The 15,637-nt window shown below is 41.3% G+C and overlaps 1 protein-coding gene across 1 annotated transcript in view; it reads left to right on the top strand.

The window, feature by feature from the left end:
* mcu (mitochondrial calcium uniporter) overlaps positions 1-15,637 on the top strand; it is a 94,659-nt gene that overhangs the window by 75,523 nt on the left and 3,499 nt on the right. Inside the window, exons 3-8 of the mRNA XM_079559795.1 lie at positions 5,254-5,317; positions 9,031-9,201; positions 11,655-11,759; positions 11,831-11,991; positions 13,694-13,897; positions 15,280-15,396. Of these exons, the coding sequence (XP_079415921.1) occupies positions 5,254-5,317; positions 9,031-9,201; positions 11,655-11,759; positions 11,831-11,991; positions 13,694-13,897; positions 15,280-15,396 (822 nt within the window). The remainder of the gene's footprint in view (positions 1-5,253; positions 5,318-9,030; positions 9,202-11,654; positions 11,760-11,830; positions 11,992-13,693; positions 13,898-15,279; positions 15,397-15,637) is intronic.

Here is a 15,637-nt window from a genome sequence, read left to right as displayed (position 1 = left end):
TGGATGATCAGTGTTGCATTGCGGGTGCCCAGTCCTCCCCACAGCTGGCGCTACTTTCCTCTCCGGGAAAAACTACACCGTCAGCAGTGGATCCACGGCTGACAGCACGCCACTTAGCACCGCTACAATAATTACATTTTAGCGCCACCCGGTTATGCTCATTCATCGACACGTCTACTCACTACTGTACTGTTTTGTTCAGGGTTACCGCGTTAAGGTAATTTGGGGCGTTCATCTCGTCGTCCCTCTGGATGGGATGCCCTGTGATTGGCAGTGAGGCTGTGATTGACGGCTGTGGCTTTTAATTAGGAGCTGTTGATTGGCGCTTGTTTGTCGGTGGGTGGCTCGGGTTGCAAGTAAAGTCTGTTCCCGCCGCTGTGAAGTTACAACAGCAATCGGGAATATAAATGTATCAGTGCGTTTCTATAGGCCAAGATAAACACGCTATTTTCATGATGTGCTTTAAACTCCTAAAATCGTCCTAAATTGACTTGTGTTAAAGCAGTACTAAGTAACTCTTGCCCCTAGAGGCCATAAGCGCAACTGCAGGTGTCGTAGCAAGTTGCAATTTTTTAACTTATTAATTGTCTTGGGATATTGTACATCCAATCAACTCTCAAACTTGGCTGTAAATACTGTTTAAAGTGATGCTAGCCCGCAGTTTTGCCCGTTAGCCTGTTAGCTTCTTCCTCGTGATTCTATTAGTGTGTATTGGTGACTCCGGTCCGGTGGCAGTCAAGTTGCAAGCATGGTTTTCTGGCCAGAGACACCAGGGGGAGATGAAAGACTCCCCAATCATCCCACAAACACTTGTATTACCCACACAGGGACAACGGAAATTATTTGTTAAGTTAAACACGTTACTTAGTACTGCTTTAAAACAAAACAGCGATAATGGTAGTAGTAGCAGTTTAGTTTATTTGTGCAGTTAACATTTTTTTCCCCTCAAAATTTCACAATCATACTGTTAATGGGAGCTCAAAGGGAGTAGACTGAAGCAACAAGCTTATACGTGTTTACCCCTCGTTCATGTAAATTATATCTGCATTTCATGATGTTGCAGTTAGACATTACTTTTACATTTACATCAGATAAACAATCCTTCCTGAGTATGTGTCAGTTTCTAAACACAACTATGTACCTATACATGTTTGTGAGTTCACTTTTATCCTAATGTAGTTTCAATTGTTCACATACAATCAGTAGACTTAGCTTACAAAGAGGTTTGACATTATATACATCTTGCCTTGTTGTCATTACTATCCACCATTTATTATCGTTATTATGATAATGACTTGCCCAAATTGTATTCCCTATCTAGTGAGGTGATAGTGATAATAGTAATACACCAATAAATGAACAATGCATGTGGTGTTAGCAAGTATTGAACATTATTTTTTTGGCTTCTGAAACCTGGCTTCAGGTTTATTTGTTGCCTCTTGGGAAATGTTAAGATTTTCAAGTCAGATAAATTGTATAGAATTGCATGTGTTTTGCTGCTTCTTACTTCAATGGTTTTATCCAATTACTATCTAGTTCTCTGTAATGTCTCTTTCCAATGTAATAGTTGTGTCCATATCACGTAAATAAATGGTAATAATACACAGATCTAAATGTGTTAAGGTACAATCACCCCACACCTTGTTATTTCGTAGGGTAGTAATAGCTGAAACAGATCTAGCAAAGTTAGTGTTACACTTTAGTTATTTGGCATTCAGTTTTTCTGTTCGTAAATGATAGTATTTTTTGTCAACTAAATAACAGATACAGTTAAAATTGTTGTCTATAGCTTGTAAAGTGTTCTGCTGCTCACTTCAAGACTTAGAGCCAATTATCGGTGTCCTGCCCAATTATCTGCATCCTCCTCTCACAGCAATTAACTTCATGTTTTCTTTGGCTTCGTCTAGTTAGTTTAGTTTTTAGCCGTTGTTTAAAGCTCGAACCTCCAATTTCAAGTCATTCTCTGTCCAAACTAAAGCGTGCAACTGAAATGACGGCAGATGTAGCGGGTTCAGGGAAAGATCAGAGGTTTTGGGTAATAGAACATAACTTATATGCTACTTTCTCTGTTCACTGTGGTTGGAGGTGGGTGATTTTGGAATACAGTAAGCATTTGTAAAGTTATTATTTCTGATAAAGCTGCATGATTTTGGGAAACATTTAATTGCAATTTTGATTCGATTTCGATTTATCGTATCCTTAGATTAAACATGCAACAAATAATCTGCTGATCATGTTTTCCTTCCATATCCAGGGGTGTCTGTAACTTTGATAAAGGCAATCCTACATATTTCCAAAGAGAAAGTGTTCAAAATCAGTTCACTGTGTCCTTGCTGCTCCTGTGGTTGGAGACAGCTTTCTCTTTATTTCACGCCTTTTTGCCGCAGCCTGTTGTCACTGCCAGATTCAACCACAATTTAGGTCAGTGCTTCCGATTCTGCCGGCGTCGAGTTGCAGCGACGGCAGTTCATGAGCAAACACAGACAGTCATACACTCACCTGCCATTTCTCAAAAGCCTGTTCTGAGTTTTAAATAGCCCGCATTGTGCACGGCCTCATCGCGGAGCTTGTCGTTGGCTTCAGAGTGGGTCAGTGGGTTTGTGAAGATTGCAAATCTAATTGTGCGATTGCACTTTGGCAAGTGCGAGGAGCAGAGCGATATGGAGAGGCCTGCTGTGCTCTCTGTGGTGCAGTCATATTAGGTTAAAGGCTGGCCTGTAAGATAAGCCCTGTATTAAATATCAGTCCCAGCCACACACAAATGCACGAGATTATTTTTTAACTCATTGTTTTATCTGTAATCACAATCAGGGCTGCAAAATGTATCGTATGGTATATCGCTTCATCCATTTGTTGCCGTCTTATTATATTTTACCTTTATTCTCTATTATTTTTATGCATGCCCTTATAGCCTTATAGTCTTAAAGTTTATTTTTATCTTAATTCTGTGTTATGTTTTATGTTGCGATTGTACCGAGAAAAATGTGTAGTTTGTGAACCTGTTCTCAAACCATGGCAATAAATACTATTCTCATTCTGATTTAACTCAGATTTACGCTATTTTTTGCAGCCTGAAACAAAAAGACAATGGTCACTTATTGTTTTATTTGTGCATGTTAATGAGTCTCACGCATGTTAACGAGCCACACCGGATTGCTCAAACGCACTCTCATTCATCCTGGCCTATTGTACATGTTTTTAGTGGTTGGGGAAACAGGGGTACCCAGAGAAAACCTACACAGACACGGGGAGAACATTCAAACTCCACACAGAACGGCCCCGTCCAGGTGGGAATCAAACCCGGGACCTTCTAGCTGTGAAGCACGATCTCTAACCGCTGTGCTACCGTGTACTTTGGAAAGTGTGCAAAAGCAGAGCAGAAAATATTAGCAGTGAATCTGTGCTCATATATGGTTGGACAAAGGAAACCTTACATTCACAATAAATCATAGAGACGTACCGCCTTTTAACAGACATTAATCAAATTGCTATTTCTTCGCCCTTCCTGTTCCATTGATTTGTGCGTCCTGTGTGCGCCGTTCTGACAGCACATGTTAGTCTCTAACAGGGCAGTCAGCAGAAAAAAATGGTGACGTGCTCAGTAATTTAAAGCATGTGAACCGCATATGCACCCGCCTACTTCTGTGTGCAGCAGGAGAGCAGGAAAGGGCTTCCCCAGCTCTGCTCCGCCCCGCTCTCTCTCTCTCTCATACTAAACCAGAATGTTTTCTTCAAGCTGCATCGCCTGTTCCCTGACTGCTGTGTCTCTCCTCACAAAGCCTGTTACATTCTTTTGAAAAGGAGTTAAAATAGCCTGCGTGTGTTTTTATGACTCGCTTCATTATTTCCTGGGCTGGGAAGCTTCACAGAGATGTCCTAATCCTAGCGCAGGGTGTGGCTGTGTGTGGAAACATTTGAAACTGAGGACGCCATTTTGTAACTTGACACACTTCAAGTCCCAAAGTTGCACAAATATCATGAACAATGAGACGGTTTAGGATAAATGTGTGTCAATATTTCAGCTGCAGGTATTTGGAAACCGAGGCATGCGGAAGTGGAGTGGTGGATGTGTTGCATACTTCTAGCATGATGTACTGTGGTAGCTGTTCATCTTCACTATTGGATACTAGGTGCCCCCTTATGGCAGTGGAGTGTTTCTTTTTTAATGCTAGACAAACATTGTACTAGTTAATTGACATCAGACATACTATTTATTACATTGTTTTAGTTAATGTTAAAATAGTGTTAAAGCAGACTCTCCTTTAAAGGCATACTGCGAAACATTTGGATTAAACTGTTGCCAGCAATAAAAAAACATAATGACCAGCAAGATACTGAAAATGCAGTTTTTGCAATGAGTAATCACAGAATGGATTTGGCTGAGCGGACCTATAACTTCTCTCATATTTGGCTGCCTATAGTCAACGTCTCCATGGAGATGAGCTGGAGACATCCCTCAGTAAAGCAACAGTCAGGTCTGAGGAGATGAGTCACTCAATATGTAATAAAACAAATGCTTATTTCATTTAATTCACTGGGTGAAATGTTACACAGTGTGGCAGTGTGTTAACATTACAGCACGGTGGCGCAGCAGTTGGCGCTCGTGCTTCACAGCTAGAAGGTCCTGGGTTCGAATCCCACCTGTACGGTGCCTGTGGAGTTTGCATGTTCTCCCCGCGTCTGTGTTTCCTCCGGGTCCTACCACTAAAAACATGTACAATAGGCCAGAATGAACAATGGTGCGTTTGAGAGTGTGCAGCGAGTAAAACTCTTGTCGAATGTCGAATGTGCTGTGTGATGAGTATTTGAAAACAAATGGAGTGTGTGTGTTGAACTAGTTGAAATGATAGTTGCCCATTCTGTTCTGTAAACTTTGCACCTCGATATTTTTATAGTCTGTTGTAATTTTTATTCTATTTTGATTTAATGTTATTATTCCGCCCCTTAAAATTGTTGCTTTTACCTATTGTACATAAGATACCTTTTACTATTAAACTGTTTGCACATTTCCTGTCTATTTTGCACAACCTGAGTGACCTTATTAAGTGCTGAATGTAACAAGTGAACTTCTCCATTGTGAGATCAATAAAGGATTATTTTATCTGTTATAAGTTGAAAGGTCTGTCGCATCATAACTTATGTGTCCACCATAAGACGATTAAGAAATTGTAACAATTGTAATCAAATGCAGGAGACAAAGTTCCCTACCGAGACAATAAAGTGTACTTAACCGTAATCCGCTTTCTTTTTCAGGTTTGGAAGGGCGCCCCCTCATGGCATGGCCAGAGACTGTTGTGTACCTCCGCTGCTCCCGAAGGTAAGTCTGACTGACCTCCTGTTTACACATATCAAACAACACAACACTGTACTCCCCCAGGACCCTCCGCTTCGAAAACACAGGTCTCCCTTTTTGAGAGAAACTCCCTTTTGTCCAAAACATCTGTCCCATCCCAGACAAATGAGTTTTGCACCAGAGAGTAATTCGGCATTGATCAGCGTGGGCTCATTTGACGGTAACAGCCAGCAGTCATTAAAATGGAATCTGTTTCAGGGGCAGCATCTGTTCGTCTGCGGAGAGATGAGGAGAAGGGAGTGAATACAGAGAGAAAAGAAAAGGCTGAGGAGGTGACGCTGTAGCGCTGGCCATGCTGATTTGATTTTAAATTGAGCTTTAATAGCTGTAGGATTGGATCAGTGATAGCAGTGAGATCCTCATATCTTTAGCAGGAAATGGAAAGTCATTGGCAGCAGGTGCAACAGGGGAACAATTCATACACTTTGCTGTAAGAGCAGAGATTGTCAGTGCAGCAGTCAATCGTAAAGACAGCGGCAGTGTCTTTGTGCGTTGTCGTCTTGTTGAAAGTGAAGCTGGCTGTCGCTGCGGCTCTCCGTGCCAGAGATGATCCTTCACCGTGTGATGGGTGCCCAGCTCAGATCTGCTGATTCACTGCAGTGGCCCGAGCACGAGCCAGAGGTGACCGGTGCAGCGGCCAAGCAACAAGACAAGCTTTTGGATCTTCTGTACACTGCATTTATTAAGTTGCGCTCCATTGCAGACCCCCGGGAGACGCTGTATTTTAAGCCAATGTGCCTTTCCCAAGCTCAAAGCAGAATGAAGTGGTCAACATCCATCATTTTACCAGACACTGACTAAATGGATGATAATTTCTTTTGTAGAAGACCTGAGTTGAATAGTTATGTTTTAACAATAGTGCATTTAGATGCTGGGATACCGGTACAGTAATTTGAAGTTACTATTTGGGGAGTAACTTGTTAACCTTATTAAATCCTTTTCGTATTCCCTCTGGGGGCAATACAAGTGTTAATGCGATGATTGGGGGGTCTTTCATCTCCCCCTGGTGTCTCTGGCCAGAAAACCACAATTGCAACTTTCCTGCCTCCAGGTTGGAGCCACCAATACACACTAATGGTATCGCGTAGAAGAAGCTAGCAGGCTTACGGGCAAAGCTAACTGTGGGCTAGCGCCACTTAAACAGTATTTACAGCCAAGTTTGAGTGGGGGAAAAAAAAAATCTCCATTGTGTAATGTGTGCAATATCCCTCTCTCCCTTTGTCTTTTCTGTCAGTGTAGTATTTACTCTCACGGACAATTAATAAGTAAAAAAACGCCACATGCTACGACACCTGCAGTGCTGCTTATGACCTCTAGGGGCATGAGTTACTTAGTTTTGCTAGTTTTGCTTGTAACTCTTGCCCCTAGAGGCCATAAGCGCAACTGCAGGTTTCGTAGCACCTGCAGAAAAGGCGAAGGGAGATAGGGATATTGTACATCCAATTACATGGAAAAAAAAATTTTCACTCAATCTTGGCTGTAAATACTGTTTAAGTGGTGGTAGCCCGCAGCTAGGTTTGCCCGTTAGCCTGTTAGCTTCTACTTCGTGATTCCATTAGTGTGTATTGGTTGCTCTGGTCCGGTGGCAGTCATGTTGCAATTGTAGTTTTCTAGCCAGAGACACCAGGGGGAGATGGTGTCTCATCCCATTAACACTTGTATTACCCCCAGAGGGACTACGAAAAGGATTTATTAAGGTAAACAAGTTACTTACTACTGCTTTAAACTGGGTCTTTGTTAATACACACTTGCTTCAATAGAGAAGGTTTTCCACTTGATTGCAGAGTCAGACAAAGGTGCACTTTAGCAACAATATATTATACCGATACCAAAAAGCTCATAGTTGTTTTAACAGTAATTTAGTATCTAATGTTTTACTCACTCACCAAAACAGGTCATGCTTTGGTTTATCACCAAATAAACTTCGACCGTGCACATTAATGAACACGAGCACTTTAGTACCACTACTTCTAGTACTCTTTATCTGGTGTAGCGCATGGTTAAATTCGGCACATTTTCCGAGCGCTTTCCCAAAAGCGTCCGAAAAATCCAGCAAAAACACACCAACTCTTACATAATTACGCCGTTGGGAGTAAACACTTCTGTCTCTCTGCTTTGCCAAGAGCTTGTCAAACTAATGTGTTGTGATGCTTGGCCTGTATTTGATGAGTCAGGCTGATTACACATGCATTATTTAGAGAGGTTTTTATCCGTTTAGCGACGGGGCAGACCTGATATCAATAACTGGCCAGGAAAATATAATGAAAAGACAGAATTGTTGCTTATTTTGTGTTCCACTCAATATATTGATCCCATCGTAGCCTACTGACTGCAGGCACATAATGTCTTCACTTTAATGGGTTAGTGTAGGTTTTTAGGAGTATCCTGAGATTACTACACCCAGCAGGAATGAAGCATGATGGGAAACGGATAGAGGCTGTTGGTGGAAGGTACAGTACATGCAGTAGCTCATTCTGCCTGTGTACTGTATATGAAGGGTACATTTGCTGCCACACTGCCCCCTGCTGGGACAAACAATGCCCCATATTGTTAATATATAAAAGCAATGTGATCATTTCCGGTAAAACGTTTATTGTCTTCTTGTTTGGGGGTTTAAAAAGCTGAGGTGGACCTGGTTGTTTTATGTGTGTGTCAGGTCTAAGTGAAGATGCTCTTTAATGGGACATGGCCAGCTGCTAAATTGCTGTATACTCGCTGACCACCATCAAAGAAGTACATTAAGACACTGAAAAGTCTTACCTGGACAGATAAAAGGAAGCTACAATAATAGACCTTTTGAAAGGCGTTGTTTCTCTGTGTGAAGCTTGGTGTTATATAAACTGTTGCACCATGACCTCTACTGATGAGGATAATGTGCAAATGGAGCCCGTTTAAAAGATTAGAACAAAAAACCTTTCAATGCGTTTTAATAGTTGAGCATTGAGCATAGGAGCCTCTGAAAACTAAATAATGCCAAACCCAGCACATAATAATAATTTGAATACTTTGATTCTAAAATGGGTGTTTGTATATCTATTGTTTATCATATTTAACACATTTTTTGTAATATATGTGTTGTAGTTTTGGGCTGATATAATCTCAAAAGACACAATTTTTTTATTATGGCTGGGCAATAACGCAAAAAAAAAAAAGAGTCAAGTAGATTTACCTTCTACTATTGATTGGTATTGAACAAGGATAAGATGGACCTTTTAAATAAACCTTAGCTCGAGCCAAACGTGAAGGTTTTCCACTCCTGTATGATTTAACGCACACAATCGTCCATTGTTCTCCCCCAGACTCTAAACCACATGCTGTTACTCCCACAGCATTGATAAATATACATGTGACGTCCCATGATGATAACTGGATATATTCATTTTTCCCCGCTGAGTGTGTATGTATTTCACCCTACAATTGCTGCACAGAAATAATAGGGATTTCAAATGTATAATCTCATGAATGAATGGTTATTTCTCTCCATCCATATACTCACACTCGCACACATTCATAAACCTTTGTACTTTGTCTGCCAACTGCTGACATTAACCTATGGTCTACTAAAGAGTGTGTTTTTTTTCTATATACCGCTGACTCACACAGGGAATATTATTGCATACTCTATCTGTCATAGGTACTGTCTGATTTTTTTTCCCCACTTGTTTTGTGCTCCACAGAGGTGACAGTGGTGTACCAGAACGGGCTGCCGGTGATCTCCGTCAGTTTGCCGTCGCGACGAGAGCGCTGTCAGTTCACCCTGAAGCCCCTGAGTGACTGCGTGGGCGTGTTCCTGCAGCAGCTACAGGCGGAGGATAGAGGCATCGACCGCGTGGCCATCTACTCTATGGGTATGTGCAAACTAAAGCATGAGAAAAATCTTATATTGTTCGTTTTTAATAAGAGTTATGAAGCTCACAAGGCTTAAAGGAATAGGCCACCGTTTTTACATACTGAGATATGTTCTTATCTTAGCTTAGACGAGTTCATCTGTACTTGTCTGGTCTTCACGCGTGCCCTCAGTCATGTAAATACAGCACAGACGGCGTTAGCATTTAGCCACTCCTCCTCTCCTCTAAATGAAGATAGAAGCTACCAAGCTCTTCCACGTTTTCCCTATTTAAATATGGCTACGTGACGTATTACATGATAAAGTACAGTTACACAAAATTAAACAATGTGGATTTTCTACGCGGATAAAAATGGGAACTATATTGTAAGGCGTAATAATACCAGGAGTAGTTTGACATCCGCACAGTAAAGAGAAGATATTACTGCGCGGATGTCGAACTACTCCTGGTATTATTACGCCTTACAATATAGTTCCCCTCTTAATCCGCTTAGAAAATCCACACTGTGCTGTGTTTACGTGACTGAGGGCATGCACAAAGACCAGACAGGTACAAATAACCTCATCTAAGTGTAAGAACATATCTCAGTATGTAAAAACGGTGGCCTATTCCTTTAAATACATGCTTTGGTTTGCAGTGGCATAATTACTTATAGCCACACTGCGTAACATTTCACCCATCACATTTTATTGGTGAACAGTATCTCAAAACATTTTCATCCTTACTGTGCCGGGAAACGGAGTAAGGGACATCACCAGCTTGTCTCCATGGAGATGTTGCTGCTTTGCTTTGACTACAACTCGCCAAATGCTTTATTTGGAGCGCCCACTGCAAAAGTTGTTGTCTGTGTGTGTCTAACTAAGCGCTAGGAGCACATTAAGTTGTCACTGGCAGGTTTGTGGGTTTTATGACATAGCAGCATACAGCCTGAAAAGTTCCTTTATGCTCATTGTGTCTTTAATAATGCCTTTTAGTAATAACACTTGTGAGTTTTCAGTGAGATTTCTACAGTACACTATGAGCTTCCCCACAATAATGCAACATATATTAAATTTCCTTCCGTAAATTCAATTCCACGATGCCCTGAGATCTGAATGGCCAGTGCATCTACACATAAATATACACTGATTTTCAATAGTGTCATTATTCTCCCTGCTTCTGCAGCTGTGACTCCGCATCCAAATTCATCCGCTATCTTTAAAATAATACCCTCTTCCCTCTTGGCTCAAGGGTTGCATTATACAGGAACAGCGGGTTCTTGAAGCCGTCCCAGGTGCTCGCGCATTGACCTGTCATGGTAATCCGGTGGCAACAGGCCTGATTACTGAGTGGTTACTAAGTGTTTGAAGTTGTTATCTTTGCACTACTTGGTTATTCACATCTGCTGTGTATATTTTGAATATTCAGTGTTGCTCATTTTACTACCGGTATACCTTTTTTTATTTTATCTTATTTTGCATGCCCTCATTTTATAGTTTATTTTTTAATGTTGCACAATGCACCAATAATAAAATCCTAGTTTCTGAATGCACCTTCACTGACAATGTAACTAAACAATTCATTTAAAAAATAAAACTAAAAAATTGAGCAGATTTGCAGCAAAAAAAGAATCATTTTGCAGATTCAAACAAGTCACTCACTTGTTTGGCACAGCAGCATATCATTATAATCCTCTTAAATTAGCTTTTTATATTTGATTCTAATAATTAAAATTCCAATATGAACGGCTGCAATTAGCAATCACAAAAGCTGCAGTTACTTAGGAAGCACAATTCTCTTCACAAACCAAGTAAATACTGTCTCCTCGTGTTGCCTAGTTAAATGGATTTTACGACCTGAATAACTTCTAATTGCAATACTTACTAGACAAATCATAATTAGGTATTTATCCAAAACTGCACAGCCCTATTCTACAAGCTTGTCTTACTAGTGTACTTCTTTTGGGGTTATTGCTCTTGGCCACGTCAGGTCCGAGGGCTAAATCCGACCGTCCAACATAGGATTATATTATTGAGATTTATTATTGAGAAATATTATTGCATAAAACAGAAATCTGGCTAAACACCCCATTAGGTATATGATGTAGAGCGTAGTGCGTTACTTTGGGCTACAACTGGAAGGTTCAGCTCTTTGTGTTTATGAAATAAGAGTAAAACTTCAACTAAAAAATGTGGTCCTGTTGTGACTTAAGGTGCAAGAACAAGAGGAACGACATTTTAGACGATAAAGGTTTATCTGATATTTCCAAAAACAGTAAGACATTTGTTTATCGTTACTATGACAACAGCTACAATGGAAATACATAGGAATCTCACTTCCTGCCTCCAGCTACTGTTTACAGACAATTAAAGGGTCTATTATATTACATTATATTCATCTTCTTAACAGTTTATTTAGTATTTAATTTCATATCAATTGTGACACTCCAATGCAAAACCTGCCCATGTGTCCAGATGGAGCCCGAGTCGCCTCCTCCACAGGGATCGACATCCTGCTTCTGGACGACTTTAAACTGGTCATTAACGACACCACGCACCTCGTACGGCCACCAAGGAGAGGTACAAGGAAGACAAAATAAACAGCAGCCAAAAGCCAACGCATTTCTCTCAATGGTGTCTTGTGGTCACAGAGTTGTTGCCTCATGAGGAGCTGGACCGACTGAACGATGTCAAGTTCCTGGTGCAGCAGCTCTACACCACGCTGCGCATCGAGGAGCATCAACTCGGCAAAGAGCGCGAGCTGATTGGACGACTCGAGGACCTTAACTCTCAGCTCCGCCCCCTCGAAAAGGTCTGTTATAACAAAAAGTTTTACCTGAAGCTTGTTCCTGCTCAATTGTTCATCGGTACAATGGAAACAGCTGCAGTGGAGTGATATTTGTTAAGTGATGATATCATCGCTCTACTTCCGGGTCCAACAGAGCTTTAGCCGCATTCATTATAATGGGATTTACCTGATTTTAACCTGCTGTAGAGCCGAGTACAAGGCTCTTTCTAAACATCTGATCACAAAGAAATATTACTACGACTAACTGTGCGTTATACAGTTTTAATGCAAGCAAATTAGCGTTGGAATTCTCACTGACCATGATATAAACTATATAATACTTTATTGACGTCAAGCATATTATTGAGACGGTTGTACTTCACTGCTTTGACAGTCAATAGTGGGTCAAAACTGGTCTAGAATCTTGCCAGGACAGGACAGAGCAGCACTGTAGGCCTACATCTGGGCAAATTTCAAAACGTCAACAACAGCTTGATTGGATCACGGTCCACCAGCCCATCCAGACCCGAAACTTGGATCTGAACTTTGGACCCGACCCTGAATGAGCGGCTGCGTGTGCTCTCTCTCTCTCCTCCCTCCCTCTCTCGTGGAGGACGCCCTAATTAAATATGCATGCACGATTGTAGTTCGCAAATAGGACGGCTGTTTCCCGATGGCAGCGAGCAGGCCTGAACCAGGACTAAGCCTGGACTAAGCCAGGAGACTAAACCTGGGCTCAGTGTGTTGAACTGAGCAAAGAAGAGAAACACATCACTGTCGTATATGATGTATATAATAGAGGCTACAGCAGCCTATGCATTCTGCTATTTAGGAGCCAAAACTTATTTTTAGAGCAAAAAAACAATAACAGGATTCAATTAATTGCATTATTTTCAAATCACAATAATAGATTTAATAAAGGCTTAAAAATCCCCATATAACCGTCATAACCCCGTATGTATATATTTCGGACCTTTGCTTGACAATTTTTTTTCAAATCGTACCATGGACAACATAAATGTATTTTTTCAGCTCCTACATAATGTGACAAAAGTGTATTGCTCAGCCTTAATGGTAAATGGTCTCAACTCATAGCACTTTCCCACCTACATTCGCCACTCAAAATACTTTACAGCGAAGAACCACTTACCCATTCACTCTCTCATTCATGCACCAGTGTACGCAGACATTGAGGCAAGGAGTGAGAAGTGTGTTGTCCAAGGACACAACGACAGTGTGCACCTGCGGGACCTGTGCCTCTGTCGTCCCAATACGGTGTAATTGTTGTATTATTGGAAAATTGCCATACTGTACATAATCCTGTGATGTAGCAGAAATCCTCTGTGTTGTCTGTAATTTTTCGAATATTGTGGAGACATCAAACATATATAGAAGTCATACACCATCATAATGGAAGCTACTGCAATGGTAATCATCTAAAAGCCTCTCTCTGGTTTACTTCCCAGTGCTGCGCTATTGTTATGGTAGAAGGAAAGCAAAGCATTTTACTTGTTATATCAAAAAGCCTCATCAGTTAAAGAGCCTTTTGCTATAAAGCCAAAGAAATGAACGTCATACTTTTGTCCTTGCTTTTTCGTCTCGTTGTGTAGTTTTGTAAGAAATGTAACTGCTCGTCCTAATTGACTATTCTGCACTATTTGTTCATTTTATGTTTATGTTTAATCCAAGTTTCTTATATTGACTCTGTATGTTCCTCTGTGTGCAGGTGAGGGACGAGTTGGGTAGGAAGGCGGAGCGGCGCACCACCTGGGTGCTATGGGGCGGGATGGCGTACATGGCCACTCAGTTTGGGATCTTGGCGAGGCTCACCTGGTGGGAGTATTCCTGGGATATCATGGAGCCCGTCACCTACTTCATCACATACGGCACGGCGATGGCCATGTACGCTTACTACGTCCTCACGCGTCAGGTAAAAAGAAAATCACCCCATGTCCTTGTCTTGTTGTGTTGGGGTAGTGATATTATTTAATCCCCTTTATAAAATTATACTGCACGACTGTATACTTCGCCTGGCCACAAAAAAAGTGTCCACCAAAACCAAGGCCAAGGGCACACACTCTAATATTTTGAGGGACCTTCGCTGCGGCATTGTTTTCATAAGCTTCAGCAATGTCACAAGATTTACTTCCGTTCAGTGTTTCTTTAAATGTTCAGTAAGAAAATGTATTAAAGAGGGGAAAGGGTGGCCACTGCACAAAGCTTTCTCCAGCACACCTCAATGGGGTAAAGGTCTGGACTCTGTGGTGCATAATCCATGCATGAAAATGATGTTGCGTGCTCTCTGAACCACTCTTTAGCAGCGCGAGTCCTGGCATTGTCATCTTGAAATATGTCCATGTCATCAGGGAAGAAAACAAAACATAAAAGGAACAACCTGGTGAACCAAGACCTCTGTGGCTACCCCAGAGAATTACTTTGGCCAGGCAGTGTACTTGATGTTGAAATGTAGTTTCTTCTCAAAGCACAATTTTTATATTTCTTACAGTACCTCGTAGGCTTTTGTGTTGTGGTGTATTATAGGCCCATTTCGACAGCACTAGACCAGTTTGGTTCACTTGAGACCGGTTCATTTAGGGAGGGGCAGCGCCCGCAAGTTTGTGTTTCAAGTGTCTTCAGGGTAAAGTGGTCTGGGTCGTTATGTGAGTGAAGGTCATTTATATTCATGTGACAGGCAACAACCACAGCCTGATATCACTGAGCTTTAGTCCTGCATCAAAACACCTTTGTATATGTGAAATTTGGCCATTAGGTGGGACAGAGTACTCATCAACAAAAAAATACTATGTAATTATTCTATATTATGCCCTTTATATTGAACAGCGATAGGAAAAATCATCTGAATGTTTTCCTATCCTAATATATAAAATGGACTTTAATATAGCCCAGTTCTCATCAGCTGTGCCATGTGTTAACTTTCACATTTAGAATTTAAGACCTGTGAACAAGTCATGATAGAGCCTGGTTTAAAATTGTGAAGAGAAAGCTAACTTTGAATATGCAAGGCGATTATTGCCTTTCAGAGGCCTGACCAATCAGAGAGGTCATGTTCCCCCCTCCCCTTTCCTCCCAAACCAGTCTAGTTTGCAAACCGCTCCAGACCCCATGGCTAAAGTGGTCCGGGACTGGAGCGGTTTGGACCCCTCTTTGGGAGCGGAGCAGTTCACTTTTGGCTGTTGAAACACCCTCAAACCGCTCTGGTCCTGTCGAAAAGCCCCTTATGTTCACCTAATAAATGGTGAAATGGTAATGAGTTAAGCTGCATCCTCTTACATTGTGCTCTTTCTAATACAGGAGTACATTTACCCCGACGCCAGGGACAGACAGTATCTGCTGTTCTTCCACAAGGGGGTGAAGAGGACACGCTTCGATGTAGAGAAATACAACAAGCTGAAGGATGATATCGCAGAGGTAAACGCAGGTTTTGTGGAGACAAAAAAAAGAAAAGGATGATGGCAGAGGAGCTAAAATAGGTTTACAGCATAGGTAACTGTAAACACTTTATGTTTGAGTGAATCATCTGTAATTTAAACTTTAAATGTCAAAACTATTTTGTAGTAGCAGTATTGGTGCTTGAGTCTTAGGAGTTATAGCAATAGGAATCGTAAATTGCGAACTTTTCCCCATTGGGTGACTGTAAATCTATCCCCCT

The sequence above is a fragment of the Gobius niger genome (assembly GCF_951799975.1).
Source record: "Gobius niger genome assembly, chromosome: 7".
Classification (NCBI taxonomy): Eukaryota; Metazoa; Chordata; class Actinopteri; order Gobiiformes; family Gobiidae; genus Gobius; species Gobius niger.
Note: the sequence above shows the minus strand (reverse complement) of the source record. Positions and strands in the feature narration are given on the sequence as shown.